This window comes from Labeo rohita, chromosome 5, assembly GCF_022985175.1.
Source record: "Labeo rohita strain BAU-BD-2019 chromosome 5, IGBB_LRoh.1.0, whole genome shotgun sequence".
Lineage (NCBI taxonomy): Eukaryota > Metazoa > Chordata > Actinopteri > Cypriniformes > Cyprinidae > Labeo > Labeo rohita.
Genome location: NC_066873.1, coordinates 26,869,380 through 26,895,328, shown reverse-complemented (window position 1 = coordinate 26,895,328; position 25,949 = coordinate 26,869,380). Strand labels below are relative to the sequence as shown.

Sequence of the window (25,949 nt, the reverse complement as noted above, 5' to 3'; positions counted from 1 at the left end):
GTAGACATATGAATGAGTTGTACTTAATTCAGAAAATGCTAAAAGCATTTTAAAACAAGCAAAATGTAATGAAAAAATACAGATTATGCAACGTATAAAAATAATAAAAACAGGCAAAAACAGCTTGAAATACATTAGTCAGACAGTTAACATTAGGCAGTTATGGTAAAAGCATCACATGATTTAGGATATCTGGGAAAGCACAGAGATATACATAAGCTTCAGAAACACAAACATTTCCAAACCTCTTGTCAACTCTAAAAATCTCAATGTTAATTATTAACACTGAATCAATGCTTAAATACAAGCGTACAAGTTCCTACACACATTCAAAGGACCATCCAAAGGTTCACCATGAAGGCTTTAGCTGCTTTATGTGTAATTCTATGCATTCTTTATCAGGTTAACGGAAAAAGCATACCGGACCATATGTATGTATACTCAAAACCACAAAAATTTGAATGCACTGTTAGAGTTGTACTGTTAGATGCGGAAAATGTGGGGAAAATAGTAGCTTTATGTTTATTTTTTGTGTTAAACTAAAGTCATGCACTAGAATGGAGTTGGAATTGCATGTGGTTATTAAACTGATCATTATTTATTTTTCTTAAAGGCAAGGGTCAAGACGAGAGGTGCGGGAAATAAATGATCCCGGAGCAATCGACTGCAAAATGAGCGCCTGGTCTCAGTGGACGCCCTGTGACCCGTGCACTAATATGACGGTACTGAGATTTCAGTTTTTCTCTCTTGTCATTCTGTCTCACACTTGTGAATGTTTAGTGTCTTATGGTCATGTGAAATTATTCTGATCTGTTAATAATCCAAGTCACACAACCTAATTTGTCAAGATGAAGAAATGTAGAAGAAGAAGCATTTACCTGTGTCTGTGTAACACAGCATCGCTCTAGAGGTATCGAGGTCTTTGGGCAGTTTAAAGGCTCGAGGTGCATATACCCAATTGGAGACCGGAAAACCTGTAAACCTACTACCAAGTGCCAGATGGACCCTCCACCTGTCTGCAAGAGCTCTCAATGGAGGTGCGAATCAGGTTAGTATTTTTTTGTCTTTGCAAAGCTGGTCGGTAGAAATGTAGTTGTAAAGTGAAGCTTCAAACAATATTCAGTATTAAGAATATTACTCTGCCCTCAGGAATATGTATAAACAAAAATCTGAGGTGTAACGGGGATTACGACTGTGGAGAGCCTGATACGTCTGATGAAGATGAGTGTGAAGTTACCAGGGCACCTTGCGGCAAGACAGCTGTATTTGAGTCTGATATAGCCAACCAAGCTGGATACGGGTAAGAGCTTATTGTATCTCTTAATATTTGCTTGTGACATATGAATTCATGTTTATTTATACAACATATAGAATATTCAGAATATTCTGAAATACTTTAAAATATTATTTATTTCAGTGTTACAAAGATGAATTTTCATCAGCCATTACTCCAGTCTTCAGTGTTCATGATCCTTCAGAAATTATTCTTATATGCTAATTTATTATCAATCTTGGAAACAGTTGAGCTGCTATTTTTGTGGCACTTTTTTAGTATTCTTTGATGAATAAAAAGTTTTAAAATAACAGCAATTATTCAAAACAGAAATCTTTTTTCTTGCTGAATAAAAGTATTAATTTCTTTCAAAGAAAGAAAAAAATGACTGACCCCAATTTTGAGCGGTAGTGTATATTGTTACAAAAGATTTCTATTTTAAATAAATGCTGTTCTTTTTAATGTTTTATTCATCTGATAAAAAGCATCACAGGTTCCAAAAAATATTAAGCGGCACAACTGCTTCCAACATTGATAATAAATCAACATATTAGAATGATTTCTGAACAATCATTGATTCTGAAGACTGGAATAATGATACTGAAAATTCAGCATTGCATCAAAGGAATAAATTCTATTTTAAAGGGGTCATCGGATGCCCATTTTCCACAAGTTGATATGATTCTTTAGGGTCTTAATGAAAAGTCCATAATATACTTTGGTTAAAAATTCTAAAACAACACCCTTTTTACCTTGTCAAAATGAGCTTTGCAAAACTCATCTCATTCTAAGGGGTTGTTCCTTTAAATTCAAATGAGCCCTGCTCACTCCGCCCCTCTCTTCTCTCTGTGGAGTGACAAGCCTGTTTAGTTTAGCCATGTTTAGTCGCGTTTAGCCGCTAAACGTCCTAACTACCACGTTATAAGAAAAGGTGATCACAAAGATTCATTAAAAAAAAACCTTATACTCACTTCTGCTGTAAGTGAAGCTGGATCACGAATGATTCGCGCGAACACAGACAGATATATGTAAATCGGGAGCTGCATTCCCTTCACAAACAAACGTAATCCACTGCATCTTCAACGGCTCAGATGTTGGGAGTAAATACAACCACTATGTTCATTATTACATCCAGCAACACAACACCTCAATCGCTCAATCAGAGATATTCTTGTCTAATTGACATCCCTGCTCCGGCACCGAAACAATGGAGGTTACTGGACTGTGACAGCTGGTCTGAGGTAAGAAGCTCATGTCAATCAACTATCATGGGAGTGGCCTCTGTCAGTGTGACGGCACACCGACAGGCATCTGAGAAGGGCTCAGTTTGAAAAATCGGATATTATTTTTACAGATTAATTAAAAACCACTGCATGGATTTTTATCATTATAGGGTAGATTTGTACATACGTTGCCAACACACATTAATGTTGAAACAACATGAAGAAGTGAACTTTGCATATGAGGACCCCTTTAAAGCATATTAAATTGCAATAATACTATTTTGAATTTCAATATTTTTTCTGTATTTTAAAACAAATATACTCAGCCTTGATGAGCAGAAAAGACTTCTTTAAAAAACATCTTACTGATCAAAACTTTTGAACAGCAGTGTAAAAAAAAAAAAAGAAATTAATACTTTTTTAAACAAGAATGCATTCAAATAAAGAGATATTTTTTTTTAATCATCAAAGAATTCTGGAAAAAACAAACATATTAAGCAGCACAATTGTTTTCAACAATAAAAATCCTTAGAAATGTTTCCTGAGCATCAAATCAGCATATTAGAATGATTTCTGAAGGATCATGCAACACTGAAAGTTAAAGTACAATATTTTTACAATATTACTGTTATCACTAATGATGCTTAATTCTTGTCCCAACAGAATAAATATTCTGGGATCCGGACCTCGAATGAATCCCTTCAATAACAGATTCTATAATGGCCAATGTAGCCGAATCAGAGATCCAACCACGTTGGAATATAACAGACTGCCCTGGAATGTTGGAGTTCTCAACTATGAGGTGGGTTTCTTGTTTTACTGTATGCATGATGTCAACTGTTGTTTTACAAAGCTTTTAAGTATAAAGGAAATAGTTTACCTAAAAATGAAAATTTGCTGAAAATGTGCTTATGATGCAGATGAATACGTTGCTTCACCAAAACAGATTGGAAGAAATTTAGCATTCACAGATTCCCAGTGAATGAATGCCATCATAAGCCAAGTTCAAACAGCTGACAAACCAATTGCAATAACCTTCTGAAGCTTTGTGTTTGTAATAAATTAAGATGTTTTTAAACTTCTAACTGTTGCTTCCAGCTAAAATATCCATAATATTGCTTTCTCCAGTAAAAGCTTGTTTCATCTGAATCAGGAGAGAAATATGCACAGATAAAGCACTGTTTACAAGTGTAAATATTCCAAAACAGTATTTGAAAGGGCATAAGTGACTTTACCCATTACCCATCAGAACGGTTTCCACATTAGCCGAATTCAAATCTATGTTAAAAACGCATCTCTTTTCTTGTGCTTTTAATTGTTTGTAATGTGTATGTGTTCACTTGCTTTCATCTTTATATATTTATTTTCTTCTTTTTATCTTCGTACAGCACTTTGGCCAACTAAGGTTGAATTTAAATGTGCTTTAGAAATAAATTTGAATTGAATTGACTTTTTCACTGAAGGAAACGTTATTATGGATTATGGACTGATATTTTGGCCAGAGCATAAGTTTAAAGTTTAATTTTAAAAACCTTAATGATGGATTTGTTTCTTAAAAACACACAGCTTTTCACTTTACAAGATGTTCATTAATGGACTAGAGTTGTGTTGTGAATTATGGTGTTTTTATCAGCTGTTTGAACTCTCAGTCTGACGGGACCCATTCACTACAGAGGATGTGATGGGGAAAAAAGCAACTCTTGGATGTACATCTTGGATGCCCTGAGAGTATATTTTCAGCTAATTTTGGGTTTACTATACCTTTAACTGTCAGCAAAATCAACTGTAAATCTCCTAAAAATGACTGCGAGACAAACCAACAAGTGAATAGTTAAATGCCAAAAAAGAAAAAATGGTAAGTCTTTACTCGTTTCTTTACCTTCAGACAAAAGTGGAAGAGAGCAGCTCTAAGCAGATGTATGAGGACATTCACTCTTTAATAAAAGAGATAACTGCGGAATCCTCCACATCTTTTGAAATGGGCTTAAACTTCAAGTTTACACCTACTGAGGCTAGCAGTGCTGGTTCAGCTGGTGACGCTGGCAGTGCTGGTTCAGCTGGTGACGCTGGCAGTGCTGGTTCAGCTGGTGACGCTGGCAGTGCTGGTTCAGATGGTGAAGTTGCAAGCGCCAGTGACGGTGGTGAAGCAGCCGTTCCTGATGAGGCCGGGGCAGCTGAAGGTCCTGGTGAGGGCGGTGAAGCTGAAGGTTCTGATGCAGGCCAAAATACTAGTCCTGGCTTAGGTTTTAGTGCAACAGTTGGAGTTAACACTAAGCAAACAACAACAAATATCATCAAACAACTGTCAGAAATCACAACGACCAAGGTACGTGAGATTAAGGTTTATTAGTTTGTTATCTGCTGAGGTGCTATTTCTTACCTGTTTGCTCTTTATTCATTATAATTCACATCTTCAGGCTGGAATTCCAACCTCAAACAGGATGGAATTCAAAACTGAAAAAAGAGGAAAAAAAATATTTACTACATATTTCACAAGTCTTTTGCTCATTTAGGGTCAACATATAAATAATAAAGACTACCTTCTTGGTCTGTTTCTACTCTGAACACACGTTCTCTTTCAGAGGAAGACCTTCATGAGAGTGAAAGGCAGAGTGGAGCTGGCAACCTACAGGATGAGACAGCGAGGGCTGGAGGTGTCCTCAACTTTCCTGGATGATGTGGATGCCCTGCCACTAACATATGAAAAGGGACAGTATTTTGCTTTCTTGGAGGACTATGGAACACACTTTACTAAGAACGGAAAGTCTGGTGGAGAATACGAACTTGTTTACATAATGAATGAGGATGTCCTCAAACTGAAAAGTATGTTTAATCAAATTTAATTTTTTTTTTACAGAATATGTAGACAAAGGTTATAGGCTACATGATTAAATGGCAAGGCATTAATGAGATGCATAGCACACTTTTTCAGTCTGAAAGTCTCACTAAAAGATGTACTTGGTTTTATTTGATGGGTCAACTTTATCTGATTGCAGAGGTCACAGCAACTACAGTCAAGAAATGTTTTGAGCTCGGCTTTACAGGCCAAGTCCAGTTTTCTAAAGTAGTATCAGGAGAAGGACAACTTAAACCAACAGATGACTGTAATAGTCTAACAGACTCCCCCACAGGTGTGTGTATACATTTACTTTAACAGTAAGTTATTAAAAGGACACATCATGCAAAAAAACACTTTTTTTCATTTAAATGAAATTAACGGGGTCCAGTGTTATTTTGGCCCCCACTGAGTGACTTTCAATCTATGAATAAAACGGTTACTGCTACTTCACTATTTGTGCTAAATAAAGGCCTGGACTTGAGGGTGAGTAAATGAAGGCAGAATTTAAATTTTTGGTCTAACGATCTCTCTAAAGTAGTCAGACACCTGCCTTTTGATAAAAAGATAAATTGCTCACAATCTTGTTCACCAGATGACAGGAACACGAAGGGGGCTATTGATAAAGTGCTGATCTCAGTGAAAGGGGGCAGTCCGGCTTCAGCAGTAGCCATGAAGTCTCAGCTCACTAAAGATGGCATTCTAGACTATAATCAGTATGTGGAATGGGCAAAGACCATCTCTGCACTCCCAGCTCTCATTCACAGTGATGTGAGACTCACCTCGCCTTCACTTAACTTGCCAGTGCATGCGTGGTAACTGCTATAATGGAACACACTATGTTTTCATTGTGTTGACAGCCTGAACCCATCTACAACGCAATTCCTTTGGACTTTCCTGACGCTCAGCCGAGGCGGGACAATCTCAAAAGAGCCCTGGATGACTATGTGGCCGAGTACAGCGTGTGTAAGTGCCAGCCGTGCCAGAACGGTGGTACTGTGATCCAGATAGACGGGGAATGTAAATGCATGTGCCCACCAGGGACTGAAGGTGTGGCGTGTCAGATCATTGAGATGGAACTGGTGAAAGGTGTGTTTCTGTGTGAACCGACCTGTCAAAACTTTCATAGAATTCATTTCTGTTCATCTGATTTGAGCGTTCCCTCTCTCTGTGTACTCATTTCTAGCTAAGTCTTTTGAACAACTGGGAAACTGGGGCTGCTGGTCTTCCTGGTCGCTGTGCTCCGGGGGGCGTCGCAGACGGACGCGCACATGCAATACTCAAGGTGTAGCAGGCGGAATTTGCAAAGGAGACAAAACCCGTGAAGACTACTGCTAATAGTAGCACAAATACACAAATTATCGTGGAATATTAAAATGCTGTGAACAAAATAAGACATAAATTACAGTTGCATGTACATTTAGATATTTCTCTCATAAAGAGCGGTTTGGAGAAACACACGTGTGACAACACTGCCATCTTGTGATCATTTAGTATTTAAATTACAGAAACAGCAAACTTTTCTAACATGACCTGACTTTTTGCCTACCACAGCCGTACCATACAGTCATGGTTTCTCAAATAAATTTCACGGCCCTTTCAAATATACCATGGTATGATATCAGTTTACTAAATACCATTACCTAAAAACTGGTGGGAATTATCCTGTCTGTCAGTAAAGCCACAAGATTTGGAAGAGGAAGAGGAATTTAATGTTACCAGAAGGTAAATGTCTGTGAATGAGACTTTGTTTGTGAATTGATTGTAACCTCACGAACCAGACATTGATATGACTAGAATCCACATACACACTACACATTTTTAATAAATTTCCATCCTTTCATTATTATTTACAATGGTGGCCAAAATTATTAGAAAACTAGTATTTTCACCAGCTAAAAATAGTTGTAAGTCACTTATAGCTATCTTTTGCTGTAGTGTGTCAGTAGGAAATATCAATTTACATTTCCAAACATTAATTTTGCCATTAATTGTAATAACCCAGTGAGATTTTTGTTTGCGCAAGGAGTCTGTCAACAGCCATAGAGATCTGATTTCATCATCATCCAGTCTGTCTGGAATAACACGAAGAGGCAGAACAAACTGAGACAGATTAAATTAGACAGATTAGAACTGTGTCAACGTCTCCAAGGTGCTTCAAGAGACCTACCACATTTTACAGCATTTTTACACAAAAACTGTTAACAGTGCTGTAGCTTTGCGGGTAGGTTTCTTGGGCCATCTTGGAGATGTTGCCACAGTTCTTTTGGATTTAGTCTGTCTCAGTTTGTTCTGTCTCTTCATGTCATTCCAGACAGAGTGGATGATGATGAGATCAGATCTGGCTGTTGTCATCTTGTGCAAACAAAAATCTCACTGGATTATTACAATTAATGGCAAAATGAATGTTTGGACATGTAAACTTTCCATATATTTTCCACTGACACACTACAGCAAAAAATAGAAATAACTGACTTGAAACCATTTTTAGCTGGTGAAAATATTACTGTTCTAATATCTTTGGCCACCATTGTATACAATAATGGTAACATATCATATGAATGTTTTTTTGTTTTTTTAATGGGAACTAGTCCTATGAATGCTTTTTTTTAATGAGAACTAATGTTTGGGGGCGCACAAAGAAGAAATGAATGTATGAGGAATAGAAGTGATGTTGAAGTAGATGGCTCACTTTTCACTCTTTTTGGGCCTCTAGAGGTCAGGTTAATAGAGTAGCACTCTTAGCTCCCTATTGAGCCTCTGAGAAGCTCCTTTCAGCTTCAATACCCTTCAAGAGTCAACTTGTGGTGGCAATGGCTTTGGACTGACATCCTATTTGAAAACAACAAAAAATTGCAAAACACAAAAACAAATGCATGTTTCTACATTACAACTAAGAGTAATTTGTTATCGGAGGTAACTGTTAAAGTAATGTCAGGCAGAAATGTGTGTGCGTGTATGTATATATGTTTGGATGTAATGAAAGGGTAAAGGGAAAATATCTCAAAGCAATGAGCTGAAAGGTGCACCTCCTGCTCCACTCCTAAAGAAAAGAAAAAAAAATGACCCAGTGCAGTCAGATTCTAACTTCTCTGAGGTCACGGCATCCATTGAAGTTTCTAAGAGCCGTCACGCCACATTACCTTTCCCATCTGTCTCGGAACCGTGAAAATTAAGTTATGCCCCATGTCAGCACAGTTTTGTCTCTCTTCTCGCAGTCTTTTCACTGCTCCCCTCTTTTTCTTCATCCCCTTGATGGAATAGAGGGGAGCAATCAAGTCATATGCACCCATGCAGTCCAGCTTACTATTGCAGGCTAAAGTATGCTTATGGTGTGGAGGGGTCCTCTGTTTGTCCATGTAGGGTCATTCAGAAAAGGCCCTTCACTGCCTGCCCTTCCCCCAAATTCCTTCTTTAAGAACCCCTTAAAAACCAACCCCCTCTTCCCATCCACTGGCCTGACAACCAAACCTCTTCTTTCTCCCGCATTCCCCTCTCAAAATGTTTTCTTGTTGGGTTTATGCCCTAGTCAACAGCTGAAACGTACTATGGGAAAAGTTTCCACAAAGAGATACTGCTCCTTGTCTCATTGCTTACGTAACACCATGATGTAGATGAACTGTGTTCAGTTAAGAGGAGGATTGTACATTTTTATCACATCCTGAATCTTACATCAAAGCCAACTCTATCTATACACTAGGCTGGCACAAGTTAAGACAAGAAATAAGAATCTGAAGTAATAGGAATCTTAAACAATGTTTTCTACCCTGCTGCTTTTCACTTCCCTTACACTCAAATCTGTGGACATAACTGGATTAACAACAGTGTTCTCAGTTTTAAAAGGGTCTGTTCTCAACAAAAACTGGATGTGACAGGTTCAACACAGCATGCCTGATCTGAGAAACAGCTCCCTTTTTACAAAGTCCCAAAGGGGCCCTTCACCTGGCGAGGAGGAATAGTCGGTTCACCTCATCTTGTTACTTCAAATTGACAGAAAACAACAAGCAGAAAGGTTCAGCTAGGAGTCAGTATGCATTCTTTGTAAATACTTGCAGCATGAAACCTGTTGAAAAAGAATGGTCTGGTTTAAAGAAAAAAAATATTTCAGCTTTCTAAAATATTCTATTTCTAGAATACTTCTAGAAAAAATCCATTGCTTGCATGTATAAATACAAATAAAGTGTAAAAAATATTGAAGAATATAGTTTTTGGAAAAGCAACCTCCTTCATTTGGACCAGATTAACATAATTCTATCTCTTCCTTCTGCTCTCTCAAGAACGTTCACTCTGCTCTTTCTAGAGGTGTCAGCTAGAAGACAGAATGAAGTGCCAGGTCATTGTGTGCTGCCTCTATTGTGTGTTTAGTATTAGCATGACAGAAGTGCCACTCGACTTCTCCTTCATTCATTAAGACTGAGAAGCCTTGTCCCACGTCTGCCTCGATATGAACTAAGCACCACGGCTGCCATCTTGGATCTCTGGATCTCTTGTAGCATAGCATAAAATTTCACTATTTTTCTCAACGATTCATTTCTATGAGAGGCTGACCTTTTTTAAAGGTGTTTGGGGGAAGGGCAAGTTCTGTTATATTTTATGGGATAATACCTTATTGCTCCTTTGTATTTGGAATGCTAACTAGATACCAAGCTGGTATTGTTATATTAAACTTAACAGAACAAAGAGGCATATGGAATCCAAGAGGAGATTTGTGCTACCCAAGTGCTACTCACACTGAGAAGCAAGCTCTTTTAAGCAGTGACAAGCCCACTTACACACACAGTAGCAGGCTGAGTGCGTTTGTGATGGCTACTTGAGGCTTCATTCACGCGAACACGTTTTTTTTTCCTTGTCAGCCTGAGTGAAGACTTTAAATAAACACTCAGGCTTTGAACAAATAAGCCAGTCAAGGCCTTGCTTGGCTCATGCTCAACTGTGATCCCGTGTAAAGACAACCTCATTTGTTTCCTTAGATCTTGAGTGTCTCTGGGAACTTAGACTAACTCCCTCTGTAAACATTTATGTTTACAAGGTCAAGTGCGAGCACAATCAGAGCCAAAATGTTTGACTAACACATGCTTGTGATAATGACTTTGGTAACATTTATAAACTGAAGGGAATGTCAGGTGGAAATTGAAGCTATTTTGGTTACAGCAGACAAAAGAACATTATTGACTAAATTACTTTAGAATGACTTGTGATACCTAATGCTCGTTTTATTGCATATTAGGCAATTAGTCTAAATGGCATGCTAAAATTTCATGAATCTGTACAATAGAAAGTAAAAACATACCAGTAGATATCTGTTGCACAATTGATAAAACAATGATTAAAATCTAACTGAATAGTGAAATAACCAGACATACAAGTCAAACGATCTTTGGAATAATTTGAAGCCAGTCTTTATGAACATTATAAACAGTATTACATGGTATTGTTTATCAACATTATTCACACAGTTATATGATACAGAAACATTATACACATTTACAATAATCATTGTTTACACTACCCAATCTTTCATACAAAAATAAACTTACAGTATTTATTCATCTCTTTGAATAGTTTCCACAATAGCTCATAATAACTTAATATATAATGAAGCAAATATTTCCAACATAGTTTCTCTACATCAAAGACAAATCAGGCTACTCCTTTTCATGGTGTGCAGATTTTGGCAGCTCAACTAGGTTTTGAAAAACAGCCTTTCACTATGGGATTCTGGTTTCCTTCTTCTCACATTTTCTTCTTGGTTTTTATCCAATGGGCTCTTTCTCTCTTGCTCTCTTGTACCTTGTACATTTTAGGCGCCTAAGCAAATGTAAAGAAAACAGGGATTTCTAGCCAAGTCCCAACTCAACAAAACAACGAAAACGATGACATAAACATGCCTCAAGGCCCTGTTGAAATTAGGGTAGCTAATAGGACCAAATACAATGTGTGAATTATTCAATTACTATTTCAGGGGGACAACTTTTGTCATTCATTTACATTTTTCTGTCATTAATTTACAATATGAAATTCGTCGTTGCAACACGTCTCAATATGCATCTGCACATTCAACTAGACAAAACACAATAGGTCTTGTCCTATTTTTGTGTGTAGATCTACAATAAAGTTATAGACTAGGTAATAGGCTACTTGAACCGCCGGAAAGTGATCACGTAGTGTACTGTTGACCCGGGTAACCTTGTGTCAAAACAACTTCACAAGTGTCTTAATAGCCTAACTTATTGTACTTTTGCGGTTACTGAAACGTCGAAGATGTATATAACGTATGCACCTTCGCGTAGCCTAACCCTCTCCACACCCGTCTTTTGTTTTTACTTCCATGTCGGTCGGGGGTGTTAAGGCTTAATTTGGGGGAGTCCGAATTGTCCCCCTTTATTTCCACCCAAGTCAAATATGCAGTTAACCAGTGAATACTGAAAACACGCTTCATCTTATTAAGTCAAGAGAAAAAAATGTCAAAATGGTGGACATCACAATCGAACCCTTTTGTGCTCTTAAATCCCAGGCATCACTTTCCTCGTCCTCATAATCCGTCTCGTAGTCGTCCTCCAAGTCGTCCTCGGTATCTGAAAACCCACTCCCGCCGTATCGGTCGTTAAAGCAGAAGTTTTTCATGCTGCCTTTGACATACTCGCATATGGTCCTCTCTGTGCCGTCGCACACGCAAGTGTCCAGCTGTTGGGCTTTGGGAATGGAGCGCATGTTCGTGATGACCCGCCGGCAGTCGTCCGAACAGCGCTCTCCTCCGAACAGTTTCCTGCAGTGGAACAGATAGTCCCGCATGGCGGTGCTGCACTCGGGATCCTTCTCACACTGCTTACGAGCTTCGGTGCAGCCCATGTGGCTCGTTCTGGGCATACAGGGCTCAATGGCTCGCTTGGTCATCTTGCATAGAGTGTCCGAGGCGCACTCGCAGTCCTCCAGCGCCGGGCCGTTCACAGTCAGATTGAGCTGAATGATGGAAGAAATGCAGTGGCTGGGACATTTCTTCCTGTTGCCGTTTATCACCGAACCGCACGCGTGGAGATACTGAGTATACGCGTAGTGACACTCCGGTTCTCCTTGGCACTTCATGATGGCTTGCCAGCATATCAAACGCTGGTTGTGTGCCGGTGATGCGGTGGATAAACTACTATAACATATCAACGCACAACCGATGGACAAAATCAATATTTGCAGCCGTAGAATGACTGCAGATTTGCCAGAGTTTGCCATTCCTTGATGTGCCAACATCCAGCAGCTTAAAAGTTAATTTATTGGGTCAAGGGATTCCATTTGTTGGTCCATAATCCATAATGTTTGATTGAGACAAACAACTCCCCTTGTTCCATGCCCACCGTCTAGCGGCGTTCTTCTGTCGACCACTTCAGATAGTTAAGTGTGCTCATATTTGTTCCTTCAGTATCCGCAGAAACGTGTGTCGAAACTCCTCCATGGACAAAACACCAAATGGTTGCAAGCGAATCACATTTGCTCACTGCCGCGAAAGCAAAACGTGCGGCAACATCTTTTATTCTCGCAGCTCTTTGTTGCAGTAATCCAGCAATAATGAACAGTCTATAAAGTACACCGAAACATCCCAAAAGCGATCTCACATTGCATCTTGTTCAAATAACAAAGCTGGAAAAATTTCAACTCACTCTAACTCCTCTCTTGAGATGTCTTGGTGTATCTGTTCAGTTACCCGGACCCCAGAAGTATGCATGCAGCACACTATTGGCCTGATCAGTTGTTGTGATTTCTGACGTCACTTGGAGGGTGGAGGTCACAACTTGATGAATGTGGAGAGGGGTGCGGGCCGTAATTTGACTTGATAAAGCATCAGGCCCCTCCTACGGTGACACAGTGCTAGAATATTTTGGCTATCAGAAGTGCATTACATGTCCTCAGCCAATGTCCCTGCCCAGCCCTTAGTACCCAAGCAGCAATGCTTTGCTATATTCAGTTCTAAGCAATTATGTGTAATTATTTTAAATTATTTAGCCTGACAGACTTCAGCCTGTCTTAAGAAATGTTTTAATAAGCATTCATAAAAATATTTATCTGCAAAATCACCAAGGAACAACTTTTATAGGAACATTTTTAAATGTAAAAAAAGACCATCTGTTAATTTATCATTTTCTCACAAAGAGGAAAGGAAATCCCCTTTTTTTAAGTGGAAATTTATTAAAAGTTTGTTTTAAATATTATTTAATAAAATAAATAAAACACAGTTCACTTAAAAAAAAAAATTCTAAATGAAACAACATCGACTTGGCAGAGAGTTTTGTGTATGTGTGTGGGCGTTCTTATATTTAATATGGTTTCATTTTACATTGTCTCTCCATGTTTGTACAATCCGTAATGAATTTAACAGGCATTCCTGTTTTATTTTGCTTTATTTGGAGAATTGGATTTGTCTGTTTAAACAAAAGGATTTTAACGATTTTTGCAAGATCTTTGCAGTCATCACTCCTCCACTTTGATGCACGATCTGATGATTTCAGTGTTAATATTCCAGCTTCATATGTAGTCAGTGGGTCTCATTCAAGAAGTCCAAAATCTATGCAACAGTTATTAAAGAGTTGTCAAGGCATGTGGACACATGCATGTCTATTAGAAACATCTGTAGGAAGTTCACAAAGGTGTTTTCTGTGATGACATGTGTTGGGCATTGCATTTGGTTAGCAGGTGATTGCATGAACAATCCTTTGATCCTCTCTGATTGGCTTGAATGCCTATGCAGCAAAATAACAGCTGTTTCAACACAAACAGCTTTTCTTTTTCCTTCTGTTCTTACCCCAAAACTTCCCCATTCCCTCATTATATACTCCAGAGTATTACACCAAAAGCCCTTTGCTCATTCATGTTGAACATCAAGACAGTAGCGGGTTTGCATTTTGAGAGTTTTAATGAGATAAACTATATAATTATATACAGCTATAATTATATATTTGATGAATACAGTTGAAGTCAAAAGTTTTTACCAATTTATTTTTTTCATTTCATTTTTTTATTTTTTTAGTACTGACCTGAAGAAGATATTTCACATAAAAGATGCTTACATTTAATCCACAGGAGAAAATAATAGTCGAATTTATACAAATGACCCTGTTCAAAAGTTTACATATGCTTGATTCTTAATACTATGTTGTTACCTGAATGATCCACAGCTGTGTTTTTTTTTTTTTTTTTTTTTTTTTTTTTTTTTTAGTGATAGTTGTTCACGAGTCCCTTGTTTGTCCTGAACAGTTAAACTGCCCGCTGTTCTTCAGAAAAATCCTTCAGGTCCCACAAATTCTTTGGTTTTTCAGCAAAGATCCATCTTTTCAAACTGAGGACAACTGAGGGACTCGTATGCGACTATTACAGAAGGTTGAGATGCTCACTGATGCTCCACAAGAGCTGACGGAATGACTTTTGAACAGAATGTGGTTGTGTACATTTTTCTTATTTTGCCTAAATATCATATTTTTCATTTAGTACTGCCCTTCAGAAGCTACAGAAGATACTTACATGTTCCCCAGAAGACGAAATAAGTTTAATTTACCCTGATCTTCAAATTCAAAACGTTTTTATCCCTGGCTCTTAATGCATCGTTTTTCCTTCTGAAGCATCAGTGAGCGTTTGAACCTTCTGTAATAGTTGCGTATGAGTCCCTCAGTTGTCCTCAGTGTGAAAAGATGGATCTCAAAATCATACAGTCATTATTGGAAATGGTTCAAATACACAAAAAAAAAACAAAAAACAAAGAATTTGTGGGACCTGAAGCATTTTTCTGATGAACGGCAGGCAGTTTAACTTTAAACAAGGGACTCATGAACAACTATCGCTAAACAAACAAACAAAAAAAGATAATAACACAGTATTAAGAATCAAGCGTATTTAACTATTATTTTCTCTTGTGGATTATATGTAAAAAATTATTTCTTTCATGTGAAAAATCTTATTCAGGTCAGTACTAAATAAAAAATACCATGGATTTTGTATGATCCCTCTTATTTTGGTAACTACATTTTGTAGATTCTGCAAGGTGTATGTAAACTTTTGACTTCAACTGTATATCTTTAACACTGACAGTTTAACTCATGTACACGTTTATGGAATAATCCTGTGCTTTCAGTGTCTGATTGTGATCATCACCTGGCCCAGATCTGCAGAAAGAGAAGGGCTAGTTTTTGGAGAACAGTGCGGGCTGTGTTATCCATGCTACATTGACCCTATCACACTGCAGTGCTCAAACCACAAAGCTTGGGCAGCTGGCCAAAAATGCCCCCTACCCCACCCCCACCTTTCAACATTTTCTCCTTTTCCCAATTAGAGAGATTAGATGGCCCATTTGGGAGGAAAGGAGCAAACAGTCTCATGCAAATTCTCTAACATTCCACAGTAAAACTGTAATACAGCACATCCATTACTAACACAACTTTCTCACAAGCATGTTTTTGTTGAAGTGAAGAAAGTATGAACTGATTGGAAATGAGAAAAGTGGTGTGATTTAATTTAGGAGAACATGAAAGTTTAAAATAATAGATCAATCACACTTTCTACAATTGCAATCTATTACACAACAAGCAATGAAACTGCTTGCCCGACACTGAGAAAACAGAATATGAGCCCTGTACTTTTTCCCTCACACGCAGAGGCAACTCCAGAGCTCAAAGCTTCTCTCCTCACAAAGGATGAAATTGTTCAATCTGCTGAGACTATTACTGCAAGATGTTGGCATTTCCTTTTCTTATAGAGAGAACTGCTGTGAAATGTATTCAGAATCTCTCTGAGGAGTCGGTTGTCCCCTCTTGCCAAGCTGTCAGACCTGTTTATCATTATTTGCTGAAAAGTTGCCCAGGCTTTGCGATCAGGGGAAAAACTAAAAGAGAACTTTCAGTGGAAAGACCTGGATCCGAGATGTGTCTAATTATTTGTATAATTTGAGTTCTAGAGAAGTTCTAGCTCTTTTTTTTTTTTTTTTTTTTTTCGTACATGCATGCTGCTGAAATCCAGCCTGAATCATGTCAGTGTTGGACGCAGGCCAGAACCGAAGCGGGCCAAATTTTCTTTTGCTCAGATGAAGTCTGAGGCATGAACAGACAGCTCTGTCCTTCATAACTTTAACCAGTTCTGTACTTAATAATACTATAATAGGTATAAACTACAAATTGTCATATTACTTTGTGCAGTAAAACGTTTTCTTTAGGCCATAAGAGCTATTAAAAAGTATAAAAAGTGAAGAAATCACAATGCATGAAGGCATTTACTATATATAACACAGCATTTCCTATTCCTATTGAAACTGTTTTGTACTGTTGCCCACAGTGACAATAAGTCATAACAACTCTAGAATTGGAATGCTGAGGTTTTTTTTGGAAAAGAGGACACATGGCTTTCTCAGCGCTCGAGAAGTCTCAGTCTTCACGTCTCCACCACTGTCACAAATGATTACACACACTCAAGCCTCATTGCCAAAAACATATTCATCAGGACCTCCCTCGTCAAGAAGCTCTCAAAGGCACAGCGATTGCACACTATGATATTAGTTTGTTGCCAAAACGGCCTGGCTCCACCAAGCTGATTTAATGGAAACAGCTGTTAACCGTCTCTCTGTTACTTTCACTGGTCTGTGTTTGCTTAACCGTCTGCTTTTTTCATATCTTAAGCAAATGTTTCTGAATGAGCTGTTGCAGCCATTTCTCGGCTCTTTTATTAGGAAGACCCTCTCTTTATACAAATACCATCTGTTGAACGGAGCAAATACTTCAAATGGAATTTCCCTCCATGATTGTATTGTGTCGCTAATGTCTAGATTGTCACACATCCATCTTGTCTATCATAATAAAACTTTTTTGTGTGTAAAAAGCCATATTGTATAGTTAGCCATCTCAGCTAAAAGCTTTAAATGAATTGTTGGCCCTTTGCTATCCTCACTTAGACAACCTGTAAAGTGCACTTGACCCTAAAGTAATGGTCTGGTAATATTTAAACAGTATGGTCATAGTTACGAAGCATCTGTGAAATGAATAGAACAGAACCAAGGGCTGATGTCACAGTGGTAAAGCTGTTTTCTTGATCACAGTTTCAAAACATTAGTAATACGTCAAATTTGTAATCACACTTTTCTTTGATTTTTTTTTTTTTTTTTTTTTTTTTTTTTTTTTGCCTGAATACAGTATATAAATACTAATAAATCTAAATGGAAGGCCCCAAACATTTCACTTGCTCATCCTTTACTGAGAAATCACACTGAATAAAATTTACCACATATTCGCATTGTGTTACATTATACTAAGTAAGGACATACTTAGGTGCCATTTTTTTGAATAGTCCAATTTCAAAGCCTTGAAAATGAGCCATATACTTCTTTCACATTGAAAAAAAATCTATATATGAGTCATTCTACAGAATTGGTCCAAAGAATGTGTCTTTTCCAAAAATGTTGTATGTAATGCAAATTGTATAATATCCAATGCATACATTTCTAGTAATTGTGCACTTTTGGAATATATTTCCTCTCCCCAATTTTGTCACTACCGAAACACAGTAATATATAATTTAATAAGAAAGGTTACATTAAGACAATATTTCAAGTGTGATTTATGAAATGTATTTTGAATCAAAATTTTCTTTGTAAAAGGCAAAGGATTCATTAGTTTGAATATACACTTAACCAAACACTATCATAAAATCTTAGTTGATTATTCAATACACATAATTTCTGACAAAACATCCCATGTTTTGGTTGTGACTGCACATCATTTTTTTTCGGTAGGAACCACATCACATTACTGAATTATAACTTGCATACCAAAACACTACTAAAACATACTCCAATACTAAAAATTTTTATAACTGTAGTAAAATTTAGCTTATTTCCCACCAAAAACGGATTTTGTGTTCCCTTTTGTTACTACCGAAACAATGATGACATGTTTCGGTCATGACTGTTACGGTAGTGACAATTTTAGGTACTTTTGAGCACGTCAAAGATGCTAATCAGCACATGGTTAGCTAGCATAGTTCTGAACAGCTGTGCACATATTAAAAACTACATTTTGTGGAATGACACCCAAAAAACTATGTCACTACTGAAATTTCACTAAATGTTTCGGTCATGACTGTTACAGTCGTGACAATTTTAGATACTTTTGTACATATGTCAAAGATGCTAATCAGCACATGGTTAGCTGGCACAGTTCTGAACAGTTGTACGCACATAACAACTAAAAAAAGTGTGCTTAATTGCAGGAAAAAGGTGTTTGTTAGTGAAGTTCCACACAGATTTTCAGACTTTTGAACACATTTGCCTCAAAATTATGGAACCTACTTACACCTTATAGTTATGAGAGAGAGAATATTTCCTGATCATAAATGTAGCGGTGCAATTAAAATAAGTCAATGGACTAAAACACATTATTTCAGTAGTGACATGAAAATGCGGGACACTTTTTTTTTATGATTTACAAAGAATGAACTTTTTTTAACTTAACTTTTTTACAAAATCAAGAAGATATTTTTAAAACAACAATGGAATAAAATGCTAAAACTATTTCAAAATCATTTTCATAAGTTGAAATTTAAGGTTTCAGGTTTGGGACAGCCAACTCCCAATTGCAAGTACCCACTAAATGATGATTTTATTTTTATTAAGCTTACTGATATTTTAAATATTATTGTGCGAAAAGGATCTTAGTGAAAATCTCAGATTTGAAGACTTAAATGCTTTTTAAATGTGTTTTTTTGGTTGTTGGACAGCAGATTGTACCATTTCTATAGAATGGACCATATACATCAGCACTGCTCTTGGATATACTCCAGATCCACATATATTACACATCAGTTCGGACATGAAGTCCAAAGTTTGCATGAAATGGAAATAGTGACTTTTATTCTCTCTGTTGTGTATCTAAGTGGCTTATCGAATGGCACAGAATGCAGAGCGGGACTTGATTTTGTCCAATCAGGAAATAAACGGATCATATAAAGTGGCGTTGTGGAACTAAATTGCATAAGGGACGGATTGAGTCGCTGTTGCATAAGGACTGGCATGCTAATGTTTTAGATTAAATCTTGCGGGCCATATAGTTAAAAATCATCAGTTCTGATGTTATCAAAAGTCTTATTCATTGCAGTTGTGTATTTGCAGTATAACTGTATCAATATGCATCTGAAAATGCTGTTTCAGTTAGCTGTTGCTAAGAAATGTTAACATATAAAACCTTTCTGCAAAGTGTTACCGATTTTCATTACAGAGCAGATGAAATGTATTCCATGTGGGCTAACTGACATCATAGCTCTCGTGTCCCAGGACGGTTTGACCCATTAAGCCTCAGTACGTTCGATGATTAAAAGAGAATTCATGGTGGTCCTGAGCAGAGCTCTTATGCTCGCACTGTAGATCATTTTACATACAGTTTATAACCACGTACTGTAACATATTTTTGGAAACCGACATAGGCTACAGCTGTTTTGTTGGTCATTTAGTTACAAATCAACACCAAGTTCTGGTATTCACTTTCTCATCAAGTAAAAATCACTTTAGAAACTACTGTACATTAAACACTGACCAAAATCCCCTGAACATTTTTTACCATGAACTGCATCCACGTTTATATGCGCATATCACAAATGCACAGAGACTGAAGTAAAAGCAGTTAGCTTTAGCTTAGCAGCGAGTGTAATGGCACCAGCTCTGTCCCTCTCATTAGGCCCATGTTTTTGTTGATTTGTTTGGGAGGGGATATGAGATGTAAATAAGGTCTCTGTTGCCTATTGTATCCTGTATTTGTCCCTCTCCCTTTCCTCCCCCTTCTGATTATCATCTCGGCTGGAAAGTTCCCACGAGGCCTGAATGTTTTTTTACCGTAAGCCAATCAGTGGCATGAAGGCAGGGCAGTGTGAATGATCCATTGTCTGTTCATGGAGGGCTGGAGAGAGGGGAGGAGAGTGGAATTGTTTGGGCCTTTAGCTCACCACCATCAACACAGATGACAGTGAGTTTCTGAATAGGTAAACGAATATAGACAAAACTCCAAGATGTTTACATAGCTTCATTGCATCTGTGTTAGTTCAAGGCCTTCAAGGCCTAATCATTACAGTACTGCAAAGGAATGGGTTTGAAAGACTGCTGTTTCTTTAAAACAAAGTCAATTTAAGAAAACCAATTCTTCAGTGGAATTAGCAGTTAATATAGACAACGATTTCTTATCAGTATATTATTCATCAATAATAGGAACAGAATAATGTTCACATATTTTCTAGGGTTGAACAAGGTTAAGGAGACTTCTCTTCACAAATTGTTCCACCAACTGTATTCTCTACGGTCTTCGTCCTTCCGCTCTTTAAAGTCGACATCAGCATACCATGGTTAGATAAATGTCATCACTTGCACCAATAAATCGATGTGTAAGTCTACAGAGATGAGCTTTCCTCACATTGCCTTAAATTCCCATTTGGGATGTGCATTTGGAATTTAGTTCATGCTTACATTAGAGTTTCACACATACTGTGAAAATCTAGCTGCTGTCAGCCATTTTGAGCTGAAATTGTTGGCTACATACTTTCACTCTCAAAAAAAAAAATCTCTCAAATTGTCATTAGTAGCCTTACACTGTGTCTACACCGGACACAACAGTTATCGTGTCACGCTGCGCCGCAACAGCTTAAGCCTGTCTACCCTGGACGTGACTGTTGCAAATCATTGAACTTTGTGTCAGTGCATCATAAATAGAATAAAGCATCAATCTATTTGCCACATCCAGTGTAGACAGCATCGCTGATTATAATGGATCCTGCTTGCAAACCAGTGTGTTCATAATTATGACAGTACAATAAAATAATATGGTTAGACACTAATTTGCAATATCAAGCAGCAAATACGAGCTGTTTTGTACAGCTAAAAATAGCTGGACGCAGATAAGAACGGAAGCAAGAACCATACATTTTACGAATTAGCCACGCACGCTCTTACAGTACATTCACACGGGGCGCCAGCGTCAGCGGCTCCTGTTTACTTTGAATGGAGTGATGTCAAGCATTGCCAAACTGAATTGTGGGTCTGTTGCGTCACATCACTAGCGTTGCTTGCGGCAGAAGCTGCAAACTTCTCAACTTTTCAAGCACTGACGCAGGCGTCAGCCAATCAGATTGCCTTATGCAAATACCCCAGCGCAGACGCCAGCCAATCCCATTCATGCAACACCGAAAAAAAAAAAAGTAATGTGAATGTATCATTACAGAAGCCTGTGTTGATACTTAAAAAAATTAAAAAGTTTTCAACTTCTGCCACGAGCAATGCCAGTGATGGAACACAGTGGACCCACAATTCAGTTCGGCAACACTTCAGGTCACTCCATTCAAAGTAAACGAGAAACGCTGATGCTGACGTCCCGTGTGAATGCACCGCTATAGGAAAAAATAAGAGATTTTTTTTTGTTGTGTCGCACTGTGCCGCTGTGTAGACACGGTGTTAGGCCAGACATACACTGTGTGATTTTTGCCTGATTTTCTCATGTCAGTCTCTTTGAGTCAGGCTGAATTTCAGCTTTGTTGTGAATCTTTTGACATGCAGTGTACAGGGGGTAACGAGAGGCAATTAGTCAACTGGATGGTCAGATGAATTTCTGACATGTCATGGGTTCGGAGGATCCCATGTGTTTATTTCGGCTGTGTAGTGAGAACAGTCAAGAAGCAGCTTGACAATCAGACCGTATAGTGTGAGCACATAAATCCAGAGCTTTGGCTTGGCATTGCATATTGAACGTTGTGTCAGTACATCATAAATAGAACAAGGCATCCGTTTCCTGTCAGTGATTTGTTGTGTCGCACCACGCCACATTCAATGTAGACAGCATCACTGATTATAATGGGTTCTACAGGTTTGTACAGCTAAAAATAGCTGGATGCGGTGAGACCAGAAGCCAGAACCATAAAATTTACAAATGGTCACATCCACTTTTACAGTACATTCACATGGGGTGTCGGTGTCAACGCCTCTCGTTTACTTTAAATGAAGTGATGTCAAGCCTTGCCAAACTGAATTGTGTCCATTGCATTGCATCACTGGTGTTGCTCGTGGCAGAATTTGAAAACATCTCAACTTTTCAAACGCCAACGCAGGTGTCAGCCGATCAGATTGTTTTATGCAAATACCCAAGTACACGCTAGCCAATCCCGTTCATGCAACACAAGAAAAGGAATGTGATTGGCTATTGTCACTATGATGGTCACACCCTCTATCAAGCGTCGATGCCAACACCCCATGTAAAGGTATCATTACAAACGCTTGAAAATGGTGTTTCAAGTATGAAAAATGTGTTGGTGCTTGAAAATTTGAAAAGTTTTCAACTTCTGCCGCGAACACAACCAGTGACGCGATACAAAAGACCCACAATTCAGTTCGGCAATGCTTGAGATCACTCCATTCAAAATAAATGACAGGCGTTGAGGGCAATGCCCCGTGTAAATGTACCATTATGGGAAAACTAAGGTGGATAGTATTTTGTTGCGTCACACCATCCCGTTCGCACAGTGTATGCCTGGCCTTTAAAGGGTCAACACTATACCTTGACTACCCCTTAAAGGCATACTGTTATATACATACATAGCACTGTAAACTTGCATATTATTACTAATATGGACCTTTTACAGGTAGTTAGGGTACAGTATTGTTCCTTTAAGGGTTCTGCCCCAGGGACAAGCTGTTGTACCCCTAAAGGAATCATTTTTGCACATTTTTGTCCTGAAAATGTTATACAAAGATGTACATTGTCTTCTGTCCGCAGATATATGCATCTGATGTTGGAGAGGGTTGAAAAGAAACCGAAACAAGTTATTAAAAAACTACAATTACATAAAAGGGAATTGGGAAATTATGCTACAATGTTGACACATGAACACTACACAGAATAACCATTTTGGGTTATGTCAACTATAAATGAATCTTTTGTGCAATGGAACATTTCCACGGATGTTAAAAGTTCTTAATGGAACCCTTGTAGCCAGTTATGTCCAGTGCAACATCTCAGAGCACATGCACTGACAACTGCATCACAGAAATATCTTGTAATGATTACGGTGATTGCCACAGTACTGAGATCGGTTTAGTAAAAGTGGGAATATCCTGTTTGATGACATGCACACATCGAGGGGAGGAGAACAGAGAGCATGGCTGAGGGCCTAACCGCAATATCTAAATATTGACTGTACAACTTGTAATCATGTTTGGTCTGCGGACAGGGTGAAAATAAACACCAGTGTGTGTGTATGTGTGTGTGTTCTCTCATCCCATAATAGAAACAGTGCAGACATGCCTTTTCAATATGTTTAGAGCACTCATAATTAAACATGCACAAATCATTAAAAGGATTAGAAGAGATGTATCTCATCAAGACCTAATATGCTGTGTTTGCAATTGACATTTGCGATTTTAAGCATATGGAGCTCATCAGAGTGGTCCTTTGCATTGTAATTGCTCGTGGTTTCAATGCATGCTGATATAAATCTTTTCATGTGGGTGGTCTTGGAAATGGAAAGACCTTCTGCGCTGAAACAACAAAATAAAGCATTTTACTTTCATTCAAGGGGTATGCTTAGCTTTTCAATTTCATCTGTCGTTATATCTCCGTAATTCACCCTTTGCGGTGGGTAACAGCTTTCCCTGATCCTTCCAGTGCTGGAATGTCACTGAGCAAACATTTCTAGAATTAAAAAACGAAGAAGAAACATTAACTTGGCAGAATAACAAAACATATCCTTTAAGCAACTTTAACATTCCCCACCAATACTGTTTGTATAGCATAAGGAACACATCTAAAATACGGAATCTAATTTACTTAATTAGTCTAAAATAGCAACTACCCCAAGAATATTGTCTGGAGCATTAAAATGTCAGCATTCAAAATTCTTTTTACTAGTTTTACGATCATGTCTGAATTCCTCTCCCAACAATGGATTATAACCATCTTTGGCTAAATAAACAGTATGAGAAAGCAGTTTACAAGGAACCTTTTGAAGTGGATTATAAAAATGTAATTCAATTTATAAAGCATATTTTCAAGTATTTTCCTATCCTGTGTTTGTTCATGGACAAAAAAGGTCTATTGTATGGCAAATGGATGAGTAATAGCGACGTGAATGAAAGTTTTGGGATTACGCCATAATGCTTAGCCCAAATGGCCCATTAATTCTGCACTGGCACTGAGACTGAGAGGGAGAGACAGAGGGAATAAGAGAGAGACATGCCATGTTATTCTTCTGCTTTAACTCCTTCCAATGAGTTTTGAAGGGGCTGAGGGGAGGAGCGCAAGGGGGAGCTTGGGGGAAGAAAAAGAGGGCGAAGAAAGGACGAAGAAGAGGGGGAATATAAATTAGCTGAGAGACAATCGAGCAAGAAGAGGGAAAACTGAGATCAGACTTATTGTAAGGAGAGCGTCACACTGTGGGAATGACACTAAAATTTATACAAGCTTTAAATCATTTTGTTACAAGTCTTCAATGGTTATTCACTCTCCCTCATGTTTTTTAGAGGTTCGATTTTTTTCAATCCGTAAAACACAAAAGGACAAAAACATTTTTTTGAGAAGTAAATCTTTTGCAATCACAGTATTTATTTGTGTATATATATATATATATATATATATATATATATATATTATTGTATCTTTTGGACAATCCTTTGTCAATTTTTCACCCTAATAAATTTGTTGCAGCATCGCCCTCTAGTGTGCAAATTGAATAAAACATGCTTCTCCTTGCGTGAGAAAGCCTCGTGTAATTCTGGTAACAATAAAACTGTTATTGCATAGCGGTTTAGCGAACTAGAAGTTATGTTGACGCAAACCCGGATTAAATCGATAAATCATATGCAAGATAAAATAACTGGATATTCCACATAAGGACAACGGCAAATATCATGAGTCCAAAAAAGTCAACTTCTATCATTAGCTACTGTCATTTATTTGTAAGACAGCATGTTATTTTGTTATACAAACAACAGACCTGAATTTTGCTAATGATGGATGGATGGCATTACTGTCTGTGAGGTTTGCATTTCAGTGAAGTAACACACGACCAGTGCATACAGACATCATAACCCCCACTGATATTTAAATCACAATTTTACCCAGTATCTAGCCACTGAAATGTGTGAGCAAAAATGCATTAAACTACCAACCCAGAATACTTTGTTTTGACGGTTTGGGAAAATAAAAAGTTATATTGATCTATATTCCAGGGGTGATATACAGAACTACAGAAGCAGCTATATAAAGTGACAAAGGCTGGTTAGCCCTGGATTATGCAAAAATAAGATCAGTCTTTAAAAATAAAGATTAAAAATGAACATTCAATGAGATTCACGAGAAACACTTTTGTGTGATCTAGACTGGCTAAATAGTGGTAAGACTAATTCTTACAGTGTTGATTACATTAGGTTAAAAAAAAAAAAAAAAAAAAAAAAAAAAAAAAAAAAAAAAAGCATAAAACTAATTCTTCTGTCACTGAGGGAGGACTGGATTTCAAAATGTGACACACTGTAAATGCAAATGGTTACGTGTTAAAACAAAGGCACATGACTAACAAACGGAATGAAAAATAAAACCAAGGGTCAGTAACAGCAAGAAGCCACCTCTGAAGG

General features: G+C 37.8%; 3 protein-coding genes across 3 annotated transcripts in view; 1 reads left to right on the top strand and 2 right to left on the bottom strand.

Moving 5' to 3' along the window:
* The first annotated feature begins 289 nt into the window (after window positions 1–289).
* On the top strand, window positions 290–6,938 carry c9 (complement component 9). The gene is made up of 11 exons (XM_051110678.1): window positions 290–431; window positions 614–722; window positions 898–1,048; window positions 1,150–1,300; window positions 3,160–3,298; window positions 4,382–4,822; window positions 5,079–5,319; window positions 5,493–5,627; window positions 5,928–6,103; window positions 6,193–6,421; window positions 6,519–6,938. Exons 1-11 carry the CDS (start codon window positions 355–357, stop codon window positions 6,668–6,670), a joined length of 2,001 nt encoding a protein of 666 aa, XP_050966635.1. The 5' UTR covers window positions 290–354; the 3' UTR covers window positions 6,671–6,938.
* Window positions 6,939–10,715: 3,777 nt separating this feature from the next.
* On the bottom strand, window positions 10,716–12,976 carry gas1b (growth arrest-specific 1b). The gene has a single exon (XM_051111210.1). The coding sequence runs from the start codon at window positions 12,572–12,574 to the stop codon at window positions 11,768–11,770; it is 807 nt and encodes a 268-aa protein (XP_050967167.1). The 5' UTR covers window positions 12,575–12,976; the 3' UTR covers window positions 10,716–11,767.
* A 12,777-nt stretch (window positions 12,977–25,753) lies between these two features.
* fbxw2 (F-box and WD repeat domain containing 2) overlaps window positions 25,754–25,949 on the bottom strand; it is an 8,531-nt gene continuing 8,335 nt past the window's right edge. The window contains exon 7 of the mRNA XM_051109993.1: window positions 25,754–25,949. This exon is cut by the window's right edge and continues 1,040 nt beyond it. The gene's annotated coding sequence lies outside the window, so the exon portion shown is untranslated.

Bases quoted from the DNA above. Each gene is read 5' to 3' on its own strand.
- c9 (XM_051110678.1), top strand. From the start codon at position 355: ATGAAGGCTTTAGCTGCTTTATGTGTAATTCTATGCATTCTTTATCAG. The intron at 5,628-5,927 runs GTGTGTGTATAC...CTTGTTCACCAG, and splicing joins TCTAACAGACTCCCCCACAG to ATGACAGGAACACGAAGGGG. The intron at 6,104-6,192 runs GTGAGACTCACC...TTGTGTTGACAG, and splicing joins CAGCTCTCATTCACAGTGAT to CCTGAACCCATCTACAACGC.
- gas1b (XM_051111210.1), bottom strand. From the start codon at position 12,574: ATGTTGGCACATCAAGGAATGGCAAACTCTGGCAAATCTGCAGTCATT.